The 17,468-nt window shown below is 44.0% G+C and overlaps 1 protein-coding gene across 1 annotated transcript in view; it reads right to left on the bottom strand.

Annotated features, from left to right (window-relative positions):
- The window catches only part of SEMA5B (semaphorin 5B), a 241,701-nt gene that overhangs the window by 126,273 nt on the left and 97,960 nt on the right, over window positions 1–17,468 (bottom strand). The window contains exons 7-9 of the mRNA XM_015410841.1: window positions 16,942–17,077; window positions 11,844–12,051; window positions 7,979–8,186 (exon numbers count right to left, since the gene is read on the bottom strand). Of these exons, the coding sequence (XP_015266327.1) occupies window positions 7,979–8,186; window positions 11,844–12,051; window positions 16,942–17,077 (552 nt within the window). The remainder of the gene's footprint in view (window positions 1–7,978; window positions 8,187–11,843; window positions 12,052–16,941; window positions 17,078–17,468) is intronic.

The following is a 17,468-nucleotide window of genomic DNA, read 5'->3' as shown; positions in this document are numbered from 1 at the left end:
CATTGCCGGATTATGTCCGTAGCCCAGAAGGTCTGATTTATTCTGGGGACAAACTGTATGTGCCTATTTCAATGAGGAGGGAAGTGATGGATTCTGCTCATGGTTCCAGACTGGCAGGACATTGGAGTTTTGTTAAATCACTGCAACTCATCCGCAGACAGTTTTGGTGGCCACACATGCGCAAAGACCTATTGACTTTTGTTCGATCCTGTCAGACCTGTGCCTTAACTAAACCCAGGGGGGGCAAGCCTCCCGGTCTTCTGCAACCACTCCCTACTCCATCGAGGCCTTGGGAAGTGGTGTCCATGGACTTTATTACTGATCTCCCTGTGAGCAAAGGGAACACTGTTATTTGGGTGGTTGTTGATTTGTTTTCTAAGCAAGCTCATTTTGTGCCTTTTCCTTCCTTGCCTACAGCTCAGAGGTTGGCGAAATCGTTTATGTCTCACGTGGTGAAAATTCATCAATTACCTGCTAAATTAATTTCTGACAGGGGGACCCAATTTGTTTCTAAGTTTTGGAGGGAACTTCTTTCCATTTTAGGGGTGGAACAAGGGCTCAGCAGCGCGTATCATCCTGAGACTGACGGACAAACAGAACGAGTGAATCAGACCCTGGAGCAATATCTTCGTTGTTTTACTAATTATCAACAAAATGATTGGTGTGAATTGTTGCCTCTTGCTGAATATTGTTATAACAACACTGTCCATAGCTCCACGGGCATGTCTCCTTATAAAGCTGTTTCTGGTTACGACAGCCCCCCCTCCCTTTCCTGGAGGGGATGGGCCAACGTCCTGTGGGGGATGCTGATACATGGTGTACTTCCTTGCAAAATTCATGGCCTCTGCTATGCCAAACACTTGACGCAGCCAAGGCTGCTTACAAGACCCAGGCAGACAAGGGTAGGGTGGTGGGGTTTGATCTGAAACCTGGGGATCTTGTGTATGTCTCGACCAAGAACATTAAGATGCTGCGACCTAGCAGGAAATTGGGGTGGAAGTTCATTGGTCCATTCAAAGTGCGTAAAGTCATAAATAATGTGGCGGTTGATGTTGTTTTGCCTAAGAATTTACGTGCTCTGCATTCTGTTTTTCACATGAGCCTGTTGAAGAAGGATCCTGGCCCGTCTCCCTGGAGACCAGCAGTTACTCCTCCTCCACCTGTCATTTTGGAAGGGGATGAACATTTTGAGATCGCTGATATCCTTGATTGTAAATTGAAACGTGGTAAACTCTGGTACCTTATCGAATGGGTTGATTTCGGTCCCCAGCACCGCGAATGGGTGGAAGAAGGGGATATTCGGGCCCCTTACCTGATCCGTAGTTTCCACAAGAGGTTCCCGGACAAACCGGGAGGTCTCCCGCCCAGCCCGGGAGATCTCCCGCCCGACCCGGGAGGTGTGTTTTAAGTGTATTTTAAGGGGGGCAGTATGTCAGCAAGCTGCCATTCTGTTTTCTGTGACCTCTGTGTACATATCCTTACCCTGTTGCACCCGGCTTGTTTCTACTATCCTGCTTCTGTGCTGGAATGCCTAAGATAACTACTGGTGGATGTGTGTGGGAGAAGATGCTGTAATGCTTGCCTATTGCTATCTCATGAGAACTGCACCTGTGTTTTGTCTGATGTTCTGCCTGGTTCCCATGGACTGGGCGCGCAACCGTTTCATTAGCCCGCCAGCGGGAATATTATTCATTGGATATGTACCTGTTTGAATTTCCTTTATTATGCTCGCCCTAACTGTGTATCCCCAGTTCTAACAAAGAACGTGTTTGAGTATGTCTTCAACGCTTTGAAATAAATTTTGCTTTTCTTGAAAACGTGGATTTATTCTCGATGCTTGGGGATCCAACACTAGGGCACAACATCGCCTAGTGATTTCAGGCCCCAGGGAGGCCTGGCTTGCTGCAACCAGGGCCAGGGCCTACTCAGTGGCGGCTCTTACCTGGTGGAATGAGTTCCCGGAGGAGATCAGGGTCCTGCGGGACCTTGTACAGTTCCACAGGGCCTGCAAGATGGAGCTCTTCCGCCAGGCTTTCGACTAGGCTTTCGATTAGGAGCCACTACTACCACCATCACCAACAAACCTGGCTGATAACTGGGAACGGAGTGGCCCTATGACGATTGCACTTCAGTGCATATCGGTACCATTGTATGGGATGGAGGCAACATCTACTGAACACCATCTTGTCTTAATTTAAGAGCAACAGCATTGAGCACTTTATGTAATCTCGATATTTATTCTGTTTTATCCTGTTTTACTCGGTCTTATGTATTGGCACGTGGTGCCCCTGTTTGTTAGCTGCCCTGAGCCCATTCGTGGGGAGGGCAGGGTAGAAATTTGAATAAATAAATAAATACTCTACAAGGCTAGAGTTTTAACATGGCAGACAGTGTTGTCCATGTGTACCTTTCCTCTGGTACCCCTATTTTTGGGAACTCTTCTTTGAAAGCTTAGGGTCTTATCATGTTAGAGGCTCAGACAGACTCCATCCTTGATAAGGAAGCAGAGAATCACGATTAGGCTGAGTGCAGCAAAATGGCAATTGCAAGAGGAAGAGGCTTGCTTGCATGAACTCTGGACCCCTTTCGCCTGTGCTTCTCCAAGGCACCTCACATTTAGGGTGATGTATGACTTGATGCCAGCAGGTTAATAACCCGATCTGACAAATGCACGTAATCCTATTAAAACCATCCGTCAACCATTCGGCCAGGCAGGAAGGCTCATCTCCTGATCCATTCACACTTCCCAAGATTACAAAGCAATGATTTTTTTTAAGCCTGAGCCAAAGGTAGTCTTAACCAATAGCATTTGTCCTCAAGTACCTCACAAGGGATATGCCGTACAAAAGAGTATCTCAAGTTCTTAATTTGCATAGATGGTTCTGCTTCTGAACCTTTTTGCTGTGCTGAAATCACAGGATCCCTCACCTTCTTCCATACTCATCGGATGCTGAAATCACCAGACCCTTGTCATAAAGACAGGCAATGTTTTTCTCCCTTTCCCATATGGCTTCCCTTCCTGGAATTCAGCCTTCAACTCTCCCTGTCCACCTACCTCTTAGCCTGCTGTATTGCCGGCCAGTCCTTCCTCATAGCGTCCTCACCTGGCTAGGTAGGAATTGCTTCTGTTTTACTCCAAAAAATCTTTTCCTATTTATCCCATCACACATTTTGGTCTAGTTCTGGGCAGACCCTCACCTATCTCCTTTCTTTGGGTTTGTCATGATCTGGGCTGTGCCAACAGAGGCATACTAGGCCCAGGGAGCCTGACTAGCAGTAAGGGAGGCTGGGCCTACAAACCCCAGAAGGCCTTGGGAAGTTTTGGCACCAGTTTTGACCAACAGGGAAGAAGAGGGCTGGGGAATACAGGAACTGGTACAAGAGGGAAAGCTGTTCTTCTTCCCAGGGAACAGAGCCAGAAGGGACTGAGGCTGCTGTGGAGAAGAAACCCTCATCCTGAGGGAAGGGTGAGTAGTCTGAGGCCACTTGAGATAGTGAGCTAAGGACAGTATATATTTAGGGCATTTGATTTATTTTATTTTCACCCACTGTTATTATTCTGCACCTTGTTTGTTTGACCTCCTATAAAATAAACTATTTTCATTGTTCACTCTGCCCGGTCCTCACGCCTATTATCTGGCCAAAAGGGAGGTCTAAAGGCCTGGAAGAGTGCTCTGGGCCTTCTCAGAGGAGCCTGGAACCAGAGTGGTGGCAGCATCAGGTGACACCCCACCTGAGCAGTGACAGGGTTTGTTTGTATTTCTCAACTAGCCATGTGGGAGGCACACCACTGGGACTAAAAGTAACTGGGTATTTAGCTTAAAATAATACAGCTAAACACTAGGATCACTCAGAGTGAAGGGCTATTATTGGACTGCTAGATATAAACTGCTGTTGTACTCTCGCCACTAGATAGTTCAGTCTCACTATCTTGTGCTACTGTCTTGCGGCCCCTTTTTCTATTCTGTATCTTGATTAGGTCAATAAAGTTACTTTCTGGTTAAGTACTTGTCCCCCCCTTCCATCTTTCCCTCTTTGGGATATTAATGGGAACTGTGTAGAATAGCCTAAAAAAGGATCCCTTCCTTTCCTGTTTTCGTATTCTAGTTGGGGATGCTCTTTATGAGACAGGGACCAATTTAGGTAATGAAAAGTACAGAAACCACAGCAAGAATCCATTTCCCATTTGACCAACATGACTCAGTTAATTTTCTGGTATTAATCACTCATGTCCAAATCTGAGAACAAAGAACTCGACCGTAATACATTAACCGATCCTCTTCTGTCCCAAGTAATTATGTCATTTTTCTTTAAAGGGCATAATAATACTTAACAAGGCTGGGGTAGGAAAAAAGAGCAAGAGAGAAACTGGAGTTTTAGAGGTGGGATACATAATGCCGGAGCAAACTCAATGAATAACAATCCTTTTTAGAAATCAAATGGTCATGAAATCTACCAGTCTTCGTTTCTGAAAGATGGGAAAGAAAGATATTGGTAAATGGCCACACAAAGCTCCACCCCAAAAAACAAAGAATCAGAGTGTAGAGCCTTATTACGCTAATTTTCTTATGAACGATGGTAGAGAAAGTTCACTGTTCATTCAAGAGTAGAATGTAAACATTTTACTGAGGAAAGTCTACAAAGTAACAGCAACTACCAGACTTAGTTCTGGACTGAAGACACTGCACAACACCTTTTAAATTTTTGAAGAAGAGGAAGAAGAAGAAGAAGAGATTGGATTTATACCCGCCCTTCACTACCCAAAGGAGTCTCAGAGCGGCTTACAAACTCCTTTCCCTTCCCCTCCCCACAACAGACACCCTGTGAGGTAGGTGGGGCTGAGAGAGCTCTTGACAGAAACTGCTCTTTTTTCAAGAACAGCTCTTATCAGAACTATGGCTTGCCCAAGGTCATCCATCAGGTGAGAGTGGAGGAGTGGGGAATCAAACCCGGTTCTCCCAGGTTAGAGTCCGCGCACTTAACCACTACACCAAACTGGCTCCCCTTCATAACATCATGGAGCTAAAGGAAGCAAACACAGGGTTCCCAGGAGGTTTCTTAACCAAGCACTGACTAGACCCAGAAATGCTGAGGTTCAGCAAGGATGCCGATTCATTTTCAGGCTGTACTGGGCCAATATTTGGCAATGTATCCCTGGGCCATATAATAATTTTGCATATATCCCCACAATTCCATGAAGCATTTCAATATTGTTAAATAGCATAAAAGAAAAAGCTGCCGTTAAATGGCCAGGGTATTTCTAGCACACTTATAGCCTGATAATATGTTTAGAAGGTCAAGGAAATCTTGTATTTCAACAAAGTAGGAAAATATATACTCTCCCCCCAACACACACCCTCTGAGAAATCAGGAGGAATTTGAGAGTGGTGAGATGAATGTGCATAAAGTTCAAACATGTTTACCCACATCTTAAAAATAAAAAGAGAAACAAAGAAACTCATCTCTGCAGGATGACATATGCAAGGTTTAACTGCCCAGACACATCCTGCTCACTTTGACTTGCAAGAAAAACATAACACTGAACATCTCCAGAAGCTTGGTGAAAATTCAAAGCCTGTCAATGTTTTGCAGGTTCTCCGAGTCAAGGTCATCTAAGACATACAAACCTTTTGTCCTCAAGACTCTTGGATGGCAGGGACTGCAGTCAAGAATGAAAATTGGAAACAAAAACATTGTTTTCCCCCCTTCCATCTTAGAACTGACAATATAAACGTGGCACTTTTCCAGGCATCGCCTCTGCCGGGAGTGAGCAATTGGCTTCAAAAAGCAATTTTAAAAAATCCTAGACACCCAGACTAGTGTGGCTGTTCTGACCAGGGGGACTCTGGACCAAGTTGATGCTGGCAGCCAAGGCATGGAGAGCACTGTCAGACAGGCCATACTGTGCTGTCATGGTTATGTGCATATGCTATCTGCCCTTATAAGAACAAACCTGCAAAGGATACATAAGTAGCTAGAAAATGGAAAGCCACGCAGCTGGATGGTTGTAAGATCCTGATGGAGCCCCAGAACTGCTCCTCTGTCCTTACAGAAATGCAAACGACCTAAGAGCCTGCTTTTCATTCAGTGCTACACGCACACACACAAACACACGTATTCTGTATCCTCAACATAAGCTTGTGCATCATATCGCACGCAAACCCTTAGGCATGTGCGTTTATCTCAATGTATCACTGTGGTCCTAACTAGAAACCACAACACAGTCAGCAATGTGAAGAGAACTGTGTGATAGTCTCTGAACAGAAGCAACAATCAATTGCCTTTCACTGGGTGTTCTTGCCACTCTTTGTAGAAGCCTTTTTTTTTTTTTAAAGATGGGAGCTGAGAGTACAAATAATTCCTGCCTCCCAGGACCACTTCCAACAATATAAAACTAACTCTGTACAAGACAAAAACCTCCATTGTCTTTGCCTGGGCTTACCGTGACTTTGTTGAATTTGAGAAGGAGAGGAAGAGGAAGAGGAAGAGGAAGAAGAGGAAGAAGAGGAAGAAGAGGAAGAGGAAGAAGAAGAAGAAGAAGAAGAAGAAGAAGAAGAAGAAGAAGAAGAAGAAGAAGAAGAAGAAGAAGAAGAAGAAGAAGAAGAAGAAGAAGAAGAAGGATTTATATCCCGTCCTTCACTTGGGGTCTCAGAGCAGCTTACAATCTCCTTCCCTTCCCCTCCTCACAACAGACACGCTGTGAGGTAGATGGGGCTGAGAGAGCTCTGACAGAATCTGCTCTTGAGAGAACAGGCCTGAGAGAACTGTGACTGACCCAAGGTCACCCAGCTGTCTGCATGTGGAGGAGTGGTTCTCCAGATTAGAGCCTGCCACTCTAAATCACTGCACCTATATTGGTGGTTCTCAATAAATACAACCACACACACTTCAGGCACTGTTTTTTAAAATTTTCTTGGTATCTCACGATGCATTGTACTGAATATGGACAGTAAAGCCAAGAGTGGAATGCAAGTGTTCAGATGTGTGTAGAATTTAGCTCAATGAGTAACATGAGTATTCTCCGTTGAGTAAACCTCTAAGCATTCAAAAATCAGGCCTTGTTCATACATTTTGAGTTCATGACACACAAAGAGCGCACTGGTATACCACAAGGGGGACCAGAGTATTATAGTAGTTACAGTGGCAAACTCTGACTGAAGAGACCCAGGTTCAAATTCCCTTCCTCCCATGGAAGCTTGCTGCTGAACTTGGGACGGTCACGTTCCCAGCCTAACCTACTTCAAAGGTTTTTGTTGCGAGAATAAAATGGAGGAGGAAAGGAGAATGATATTGTAAGCCACTTTGGGTCTCCAATGGGGACAAAAGGGCACTATATAATAAATAAACAAAGGTAATCCAGAAATAAATTTCTTCCAAATAAATCCACAGCAAATCTTGCCACTTCCCACACCCTGACTGCTATTCTGGTTCCTCCTTATTTATTTACACCCAATATGGTATATGTCACGGCTGAGGCTGTTTCTGTTAAGCCACATCAGTTTCATGGAATATGGGGGGGGGGGGAAGCATCAAATACAAGTTAATTCAACTCTGTATGGGGTGGCGCACTCATTAAAGACCGCCAGACCTCGACTCTAATTAACAAAGAGATTGTAATGATTTTGAGACCATCAGAACCAAATATTTTTCGTCAGAACCAGGCGCAAAATGTAAAAAAGGACAATAAAATTAATTCAGATATGGCACTAACAAGAAACAGGAAAAATAAAACAAGTATCATAAAATATTCCTCGTTTAACATGGGATTAATCTTCACGTACGATGAGTATGTATGGTAAACCACTGCCTTCAAATTGCTCCCTTCGTTTTCATAGGCTGTTTGTGCACGTCAATGTCTTCTGGCTCTCTTAGAACGATGAAGAAAGGTATTCTAAAATGAATCAGACTACAATATGTTTCCCCGGTGCTTTTTTTTTTGAGCTGGCACGGAATATATCAGAGCAATAAATTTGCTTACCCTTCTGTTCTGTACATTGAACACCTCTCCAGAGGAATTTTTAGCACTCCATTATTCAAACCCACAAACAGCGATCTGTCACTGTGCAGAATTTGGAGGCTCTGGATTGGCTCCTTTTGGCTGGCGGGAAGAATCTGCATTTCCTCTAAATAACAGCTCCGCAGGCTCTTATTAGTGGTGGAAAGCGCCTTCAAAATGGTGCCATGCTCTAGCGAGAGAAGAGGCAAGTAAATCTCCAAGATGGTGGTTCAGTTTATCATCCAGCAGAGAGAATGAAAATTAACTACATCCTATATACCACCACCCCCTCTTTTATCTACACACTTACAAAAATATATGCAAAAAAAGGATAGCAAATCTTCAGGCGTAAGCCTGACTTCTTTGCAAAATCCAACTGTTCAGATCATACTGTAAATACAGAATGCAACAGGACAAGGTGTGAGAAGTGAATCTGCTAACAAGTAGCATGTCCTTTTTGCGTGTCTTGGATGATGTGGACTGTGGCTATTTAATAAGTAACTCTTAGCCACAACTACAATTCTCAGAGAGCTTTTGAACAAGGACGTGTCTGGTTAAGATTACTGCCTGAATTAATGAAATAAGTAACATGTCTGATTAGGGTTGCCAAGTCGGGTGTTGCGCTGCAGCGGGGGACTCCCGGCTGGCATCTGGAGCGTGCGCGCACTGCAAGCACATGGCCCGGAAGTGACGTGATGATGCCGGGCACGCTGGGGGCAGTGCCACGACCATCCAACGGAAAACCATAGAGCTTTCCCTCGGATGACCGTGGCCCCGCCCCCAGCATGCCCAGCGTGGTCGCGTCACTTCCGGGTGACGTGCACATTGGGGTGGGGCTCCCCCCGGGGCCCGATCTGCTGGCAGCGGGGAACGGGCCTCTGGGCGGGGGGACTTGGCAAGCCTATGTCTGATGTGAAATCTGTTCACTTGGGAGTTGCTGCACTGTAGTTCTGTCATTAATCTCTGCAATTTGGGACTCCTGCAGTTGTTTCAAAAATTAATTCTGATTTTGGTATCTGTGATTTTATGTTACTGGAAATATTAACAGAACTAATCATATTCAAAGTGGTAAAAGGTAGATGAATTAAGGCTCAATTTGGTCGATGATAACTTCTGAGTAAGTAGGCCACTCGACATTCATGGGATCAATTATACTAACACTTAGGAAGGTCTTATGTATCTTATTGTAAAATCAACTCGTTCTCAAGATATAACGAAATTATTATTTCAAAAAACTGCAGGGGTTCAGACATTAATGAAATGTTTAGCTTCTATCATGTATGTAAAAGCTACAATTTGTAATACTTAAGAGAGATTGCCCGGGAGACGCCTGCAATATCTCAGGCAATCCCATCAGCCAATCCCATTTCCTGTGGGAAGGAATGCTACATGGAGCCTGAGGGAAATCACAATGGGGAATTTCAGACAGGCGATATCTCCCAGTAGGGAACAGGTTCTCAAACGGGTTCCGGTCTGTCATTTCAAACAGAACCCGTTTGAGAATCGGTTCCCTACCGGAATGTATTTGCCATTTCATACACAAACGCTTCTGTCCCGTTTAGGAACCGGGACTGAAGTGTTTTACCTGTCAACCGCTTCCGAGTAGTCTTCAGTTCCCTCTCCTGGTTCTGATACACTTTTTTCCTGCCGTTTTTCACCCGCGCAGGCTTTTTAAAAAATTATTATTAAACGTTCGTTTTATAGTGTTATATTGCTATACCAGAACTCCAAACTCCAATGGGATCGCTACTGCGATCCTTTGGAGTTCCGGTATAGCGTTATATCGCTGTAACGCTATAAATCGAATGTTCAAAAAAAAAATCGATCACCCGCACGGGAAGAAAGTGGTGGGAAAACAAAGCGGTGCAAGTCTGAAATGCCAAACCGCTTCTGATCCAGCTCATTTCCGGTAGGGGCAAGCCATGTGTGAAATGGCAGCCCTGTACCGGTTCACTTCAAAACGGATGATTACCGGCTTGAAACCGGATGAAACTGGGTAATGTGAAATTCCATATTGTGTCTCCTGCAGTGCTCCTCCCAGTGGGTAATGAACATGGGACAATGGGAAGGATTTTCAATGGGAAGGGCTTCTGAGGCAGTGGGTCATGGTCCTGTTTCCTCAACTTCTGCCTATTAGTTCTCCCTTCAGGAGATGTGGCAACTGTCGGTAATGGGTTCTTTTCAGGTTGCGGACTTTGGCAGATGCCCAACCATGCCATGAGACCTTGTGACTACACAGAATTACCACAAAGACTTGTGAGCTGAGAAAACACGGAAGCAATGCTGAAGTTTCAATGAGTGACTTGAAGCTAATGTGGGGTATGAGCAATCCCAAAAGGACAATTTTAGATAAACAAGTAACATAGAAAATGCATCTATATCTGGTAAGGCTTTAATGTCTGCCTTCGCCTGAAACACTGAGTAACTCATATCTCAGTGTTAAAATCTGTTTAGCTCTCTTGATGACAGTCTATATGTGTTTACGAATACTGTTGCAAACAGATGCTTACCCTGGCAGGAAATATTCCCACCTCACCAATAAGGTGCAGTGAAAGAAGCTAAATGACCTACCGGAAGGTTAGATAGCCACCCAGTCATCATTTACCTGCCCATCCCTACCATTCTTCCTTAAACTGAATTCTCACAGGAAGAATTGGTCCTTCACAGTAGTTGCCTCTTGCATGTGTTCCCATCTATATATCTAATAGCCAAGGTGCCCCCAGCGTGCGGATATCTAAATCCGCACATCGGGGGCACCTAGGGGGCAAAGAGATTTTCCTGCACATTTGGGGCAATCCCCAGATGTGCAGAAAAATCTGAAATCTATAAAAAAACTATGGGGGGATACTTAGATCCCCCCAAAAGTAAAATAGTGTTCCCTGCGCATGCACAGAGAACGCTCTGAGAACTGCCTTGCTGCCGCAGCAGCCGCCACTGGGGGGGGGCGCGGGAGAAGGTTTGGTGGGCCGGCCGCTCAGGCCTTGCCACTGCTGCCACCGTGGGGGGGGGGAGGGAGAAAGCTTGGCAGGCCCGGCGGGAGCCGCACAGGCCTCACCGTTGGTGACGGGGGGGGAGAAGGCTTACCTGAGGCTGCTTTCTCCTCCTTTGCATGGAGCTCCCCCCCCCACAAGTATTGCGGGTCCCCCTTCTTGTAAGAATTCTAATTTGGGTGGTATGTCTATCAATCTTGGGCTACCGATGCCTATTTGACGCCTATCCCTAACCTCTTCAGAAATGGCACTCGTTTGTTGAGAAATTGGATAAATGAAAAAAGGAAGAGCCTAGAAATGTAAAAAACCCAAAAGCTATCCTGAAGCACAGAAGTAATGAACAAAGAACTAGCTACCTGACAGTTGTTAATTCAGACTTGTAATATGTACTATGGATCCAATCACCTGGGTATGGTCTGCAAGAAAGCCACTTAACACTGTTTTATCTGCAAATTTTACTCCCTTCTGTTTATGCGGCAAAAACCCCCAACACAATCAAGTGAGTTAGCGGAAAGGATATTACCTCAGCCAAAGTGCCTTACAGTGCAATCCTAAACCAAGTTGCCGCCATCTAGATTCATTGAAGTCAATGGGTTTAACTCTGCTAAGGATAGCATAGTCAAGAGTACAAGGACTTTGTTGTGATTAGGTTACATGCATTAAAACAAAAAGTCTCTTTTCCTTCTTTACACGATTTCAACAGTAGCCTACCCTTTCAAAATGATCATTCACTTTCCCCCTGTTGTTAGTAACGGATAAGCTCTGACTCTGTGAAACGCTTAGCGAGTACCTCAAGGACTGTTTAATAAACTCACAAATGAGATGACGGAAGGATCCCGGGTGTAAAAGGCACGCACCTGTCCCAATGTACATCACATGGTAAAGGACATCCTTGCCCTGAACAATGTCAACCACGAGCTTAGAAAAACGGATGTTGTCCTGAGTGACATATGGATCCACAGAGACAGGCTGCACCACATCATTCATCAGGAACAAGCGCTGGGCATCCTGGAGGACCCTTTCTGTCAAGTTTTCATTGGGGCCGTCATCATTCATTGTTCCACACTAAAGATGGAAGACACAACATCAAAAATGGCTTTTGTTTTATATACTGAAACCCTCTTGGATTAAAATCTCAGCTGTTAGTGAGTAATTAGTAAGAGCATGTCTGGAATACTAGTTGATGCGCTGGGCTAGGATTGGGGAAGCCTGGGCTCAAATTCCATACTTAGCCATAGCTCACTGGATAACTTTGGGCTAGTCTCTCTGTCTCTCTGTCTCTGTCTCTGTCTCTGTCTCTCTCTCTCTCTCTGTCTCTCTCTCTCTCTCTCTCTCTCTCTCTCTCTCTCTCTCTCTCTCTCTGGTTAACTTCACAGGTTGGGACAATGAAATGCAGGAGGGGACAACCGTTTACGCCGCCCCTGAAATATTCCCAGGTGGGACAGAGCCAGTTTGGTGTAGTGGTGTAGTTTGGTGTAGTGGTTAAGTGCGCGGACTAATCTGGGAGAACCGGGTTTGATTCCCTACTCCTCCACTTGCACCTGCTGATGTGACCTTGGGCAAGCCGTAGTTCTGACAAGAGCTGTTCTTGAAAAAAGAGCAGTTTCTGCCAGAGCTCCCTCAGACCCCCCTGCCTATCTCACAGGGTGTCTGTTGTGGGGAGGGGAAGGGAAAGGAGTTTGTAAGCCGCTCTGAGACTCCTCTGGGTAGTGAAGGGCGGGGTATAAATCCAATCTCTTCTCCTTCTTCTTCTTATAGAACGAGAGAGAGAGAGAGAGAGAGAGTATCTCTGAATACATATGAGACATTACTTCCTGTGCTAAAAAGGCATTATAGTGCACTAATTTGTCATTTCCCTTATGTGACCTTTTCCTTTATGTAGGTATTAATTTTGGTAGTCTGGATTTGCATTTTGCATAGTATTACATTTGAGCCAATTAATTTGTCTTTGGCCAGTGGACTCTACCCCTTAATGTACCTATTCACCTAATATTTCGAAATAAGATTTAGAATTAGTAGATTCATAGATTAGATGGCAGGTTAACAATGAAATTTAATGCATGTGTATGTGTGGGAATTATTTTGTGTTCTGCTGTAGCAGATGTAGTTTTTAGGGGAGAGAACACTTGTGTGCTAGCAGCATGAAATGTGTGGGCATGGTACAGGAGCCTGCCCCTTCTGCTGAGGGTCTAACATTTTACATTTTCCCTATTTCCATACTCAGGTTGAGTCAACATACATGTTCTGTGAGTTTTGTGCCTCTCAGGCCCTGGTCACATGGAGGATTTGCCGCACTAAAGGCACGAATGTCAGGCGGATTTTCGGGGCGCGATCACACCGCAACATCTGGGAAGCGTAGCGCATCCGTGGCAAACCCGTGGTATCCCGCCGAAGATGTGCAGTAAAAAAGTACCGCAAAAAGTGCACTAGTATCCGGAAAATGCAGGGCAGGGGTGGGCGTCTGGTCACGGGAGTACTAGTATCCCATGGCATCCGGCGCCCGTCCAGGTCCTGTCGTAAACCGGATGTTTTTCGTAAGCACATGCGCACAAACACGTAACTGAAAGCAGTGCTGGTCCACGGAACTACGCATGTGCACAAACGCAAAACGCTTGCTGCGCCGCTTCTTTGCCATGCTCCAGCATTGCCGTGTGATCGCCAGCGAACAGCCTAAGCGCGGAGACTCGGGGGACCGTCTGATTGGGCTACCGCACTTTATTTTGCTCCGGGGCGAACAGCCACGCCTCCCCCCCCCCGCGTTATTTGGCCCGTGTGACCAGGGCCTCAGTTGGTCAGGGGCATGATTTGGATCAGGACCCACAGCATGCCAGGAGAGGGGGCTGCTATTCATCCTTTTGGGGAAACTTAATGTGTACTAGAGAAAGAAGGAAGAGGACAATCAGTCCTTTATTACAAAGCCCCTACTCAAAATCTGCCACTCTACCACCTTGTTGCTGTGAACTTTATCTTCTCAGCTCCGGGGGCTGGCCAAAGTACTAGAAAAGGATCAGGAAGCTGAGGGGAACTTTTAAAAAAGTGATCTGCCTTGCTTTTAGTGGGAAATGGCTATTTCCAACTGACTTTTGTGTAATTCTGAGTAGTCAGATATTGTGAACTCTTAAAAAAAAGAAGAAGAAGAAGAATCATGATTCCCAATCCATATTTTGGTATTGTTACCTATCCCTAGTATCCACCTACAGCAACCAACAATTACCATACAATTACTTCTGTTAATTCTGTATCCCTTTCCAAGAAGGAAAAGTTTCTGGTATTATTCCTTCGTCAAAACAACATACTGAGAATCCCCCCCCCCCATAGTTTCTTCTCAGATATTAAATTACCTTTGTCATCACTGAAAGCCCTTCATTGACCTCCGGTTGTTTTGTACTTGAAAAATGTTGTAATCTGTTTTTGCAATCTTCCTGTCACTCTCCACATATGTTCCCTTTTCTTTTAAAGAACTTTCATCTTGGTTTTGTAATCTTTCCACACCACCTCTGCAGTAAAGACTTTGCACTGTATGTAGGTCTTTTTGAAACCTGGGTGTTTTTCTTTTGTTCTTCTTTTCCCTCCAGGAATCAATCTTGGCTATTCCAAATATCCCTGTCTGCTACATGAGCTGAGAATACTCAAAATAAAAAGCCCCCAGACGCTTTCACAAAAGAGTCTGGAGGGTAGCTAATGTGTAGACACGGATTCTGGAGAATTTTACTGAATAGCATACGTCTGTTTTCCTGAGGATCAGGAAAAATTCATCCCAATTGGTTCATAATCATGCTGCGCCATAAACATTCCTTTAGAGGTAAACAAGAGTATTTACTCTAGAGAAAACAGCAATTCACTCCCATTAGCCTTTTGAGCATAAAGAAATGAATTATAAACTTTAAAATAGAAGGTTCTTTTTATCATATGTGGTGGACTTGTGATAAAGCAAGAAATTTTTGGACGGAGGTCCATAATGAGATGGAGAAAATTACGAAATGTAAATTTAAGAAGGAGCCGGAATTGCTACTTTTGGGACTTAAAATGGAAGAAGTAGATATTGCAAAACGGACTCCAATGTGGTACATGATCACAACAGCCAGAATGACTTATGCTCTATGCTGGAAACAAGAAAAAACACCAGGGATCTGGGAGTGGATAAAAAAGTTGCTTTTTATGGTTGAAATGGACAAAATGACAAGAAAGTTCAAGAATCAGGAAGCGGAAGATTTTTTTGCAGACTGGATAGATCTTAAAGAATATCTGGAGAAATATTGGAATGTGAAGAATAATCTATTTTGCTTTGATAACTATTAGAGATAGAAGGATATTTAGAGTTAGTTCAAATGTGTAAGAATAATAGCTTAAAGAAATGTTACCTTATAAGTTTAATTATTGATGTGGGAAGAGAGAAGAAAATAGAAGATTTGGAAGGGAGGTGGGAGCACTGCGGGAAGCCGGAAGGGGGGAGAGATGGGGAGAAAAGGATATAAGATGGATGCTAAAATGTTATATTGGTTGACTTGATGTTATATCCAAATAAAAAAAATGTTTAAAAAAAGAAAAGAAATGAATTATAAACTTAATAGGATGCTGGCAAATGCTCCTCCCTAGATCTTATAAGTTACCCCTGGATCAGTTTTTCTGGGTAGAAATATATTACAATTTACTCACATCTGAGATGAACTGAGATGCTACAGCTGTTGTGTTCCTACAAATCAAGCCAGATGGTACAAAGAATAGGGATGAACACATACATTTTCTCTGCTAAAACAGAGGACTAAGCAGTAGAAAGAAGGCTGTTCCTACGCTGAGGACCATCAAAGATTTATTGTATGAATTTGCTCGTTTCCCCCCTTCCCATTCTGTCCCCTTTCTCTTTTGGTTCATGTATATCATATTGTGTTATTCTGAATTTGTAAACCACCTTAAATGGCAGAAAGGCAGTATATAAACATATCCAATAATTAATAAATAATTAATTGGGCAGGAAGGCAACAGAAGAAGTTGCAGAGCCCACATCTCTAGTTCCCGTCAATTCTTAGTTTAGTGGAACAGCTGTTGCTTCCTTGTAGCTGCTCCCAACACCACTCTGGTAAATGGCAGAACCACATGCCAGGGATGCCTGCTGTGGTTCCTGCCAAAACCCTGGAACCCTGGAAAGGGTTGGTGCTAATACAGGATTAATTTATATAATAATCCCCTATGTTCAAAAGCAAAATGGGTGAGTGACAGGGAGAGGCTTTTCTTGTTGCGGTGTTAAGACTTGAACTCCCTCTGCACAGAGGTTTCTTCCAGCATCGTATCTGCTACATTTTTGTTTTTCAAAGGCTTTTACTAATTTGTTTCTCCCCACTGGCTCTTGCTGTTTTATTACTCATGGTTTGAACTTGGTGTGGAGGCTTTTATGCTTTTTAATCTGTGTTTTGCTGTTGCTTTTAATTGTTGCTCCCGTCAACTTTTAAACAACAATTTTACTGCTTTTGCTTTGTTGTTTTAATAAACAGAGCAAGCTGTTTATTAAAGCTGGAAATGTTTTATTGAGAATGTAGGGTAGAAACATTTTAAGTAAATAACATCTCCTATCCCCGTGTGTTGCCCCTAGTACATACATTACCAGAAGAAAATTGGAAACATCCATTTGACTAAGTTAACACAGTACTGGGGCCTCAGAAACAACCATAAAATAGTCACAGGATGGGGAAAGGAAGAAAGGGGTGTGTGCAATGAGAGGTGGACAAACCAAACTTTTATTCAGCAAGGAAGCTACCCTGTAAGGTTAAATTAAGCTGAGAGATAGCAATGAGGTCCGCAAGCCACCCAGTGTGCTTCTTAAGTGAGTGGGGATTGGAGCCTGGATTCCCTAAATCTAACAATGCCACCATGGTACCAGATTGGCTATCTTCAACAGTTCCATCAAACAGGAAACAAAGTGGCATGGGATCGATCCAAGCTATTGCATTAATAAAATACCTGAAAATTGGAGATGGGGTTGATAGTTGGCAGCCATGCAGATCTTGGATTTTCTTGGTATCGGAAAGGCCCATTAAAAGCCTGTGTAATGGCACTGAGATTGAAGGCACATACTGCTGAAGCAGCAATACTGTTTCTGGAAGCAAGGAGAAAGAGAAAGAAAGGAAATCAATTTAATCTTTAGAACATTGACACTTTCATCATAACACATCAAAACTCACTAAAATAAATTGAATGTAAATTACAGGGAATAAGTGCACATGGCTACAGGCCTCAGAGAGGACCGGGGGGGGGGGGGGGGGGGGGGGGGGGAGAATCCACATGGATTAGATGACTGTTAGGAGATGCTGAAAATCCATTCTTGAATAATGTACATGATTTAAGACTCAGGGAAGCACTCTTTGACATGAAAAGTCACACACAGTTTAGCTCACATGGAACATTAACACTGATATCCCATCAATCCTGATTGATTAGAAGTGGCCTAGTTTTTCAAACTCCAGTCTATTTCTCAAGGTGAGATTTAA

This window comes from Gekko japonicus, unplaced genomic scaffold (genome assembly GCF_001447785.1).
Source record: "Gekko japonicus isolate JY-2015 unplaced genomic scaffold, Gekko_japonicus_V1.1 scaffold319, whole genome shotgun sequence".
Lineage (NCBI taxonomy): Eukaryota > Metazoa > Chordata > Lepidosauria > Squamata > Gekkonidae > Gekko > Gekko japonicus.
This window is presented reverse-complemented; position numbering and strand designations above follow the sequence as displayed.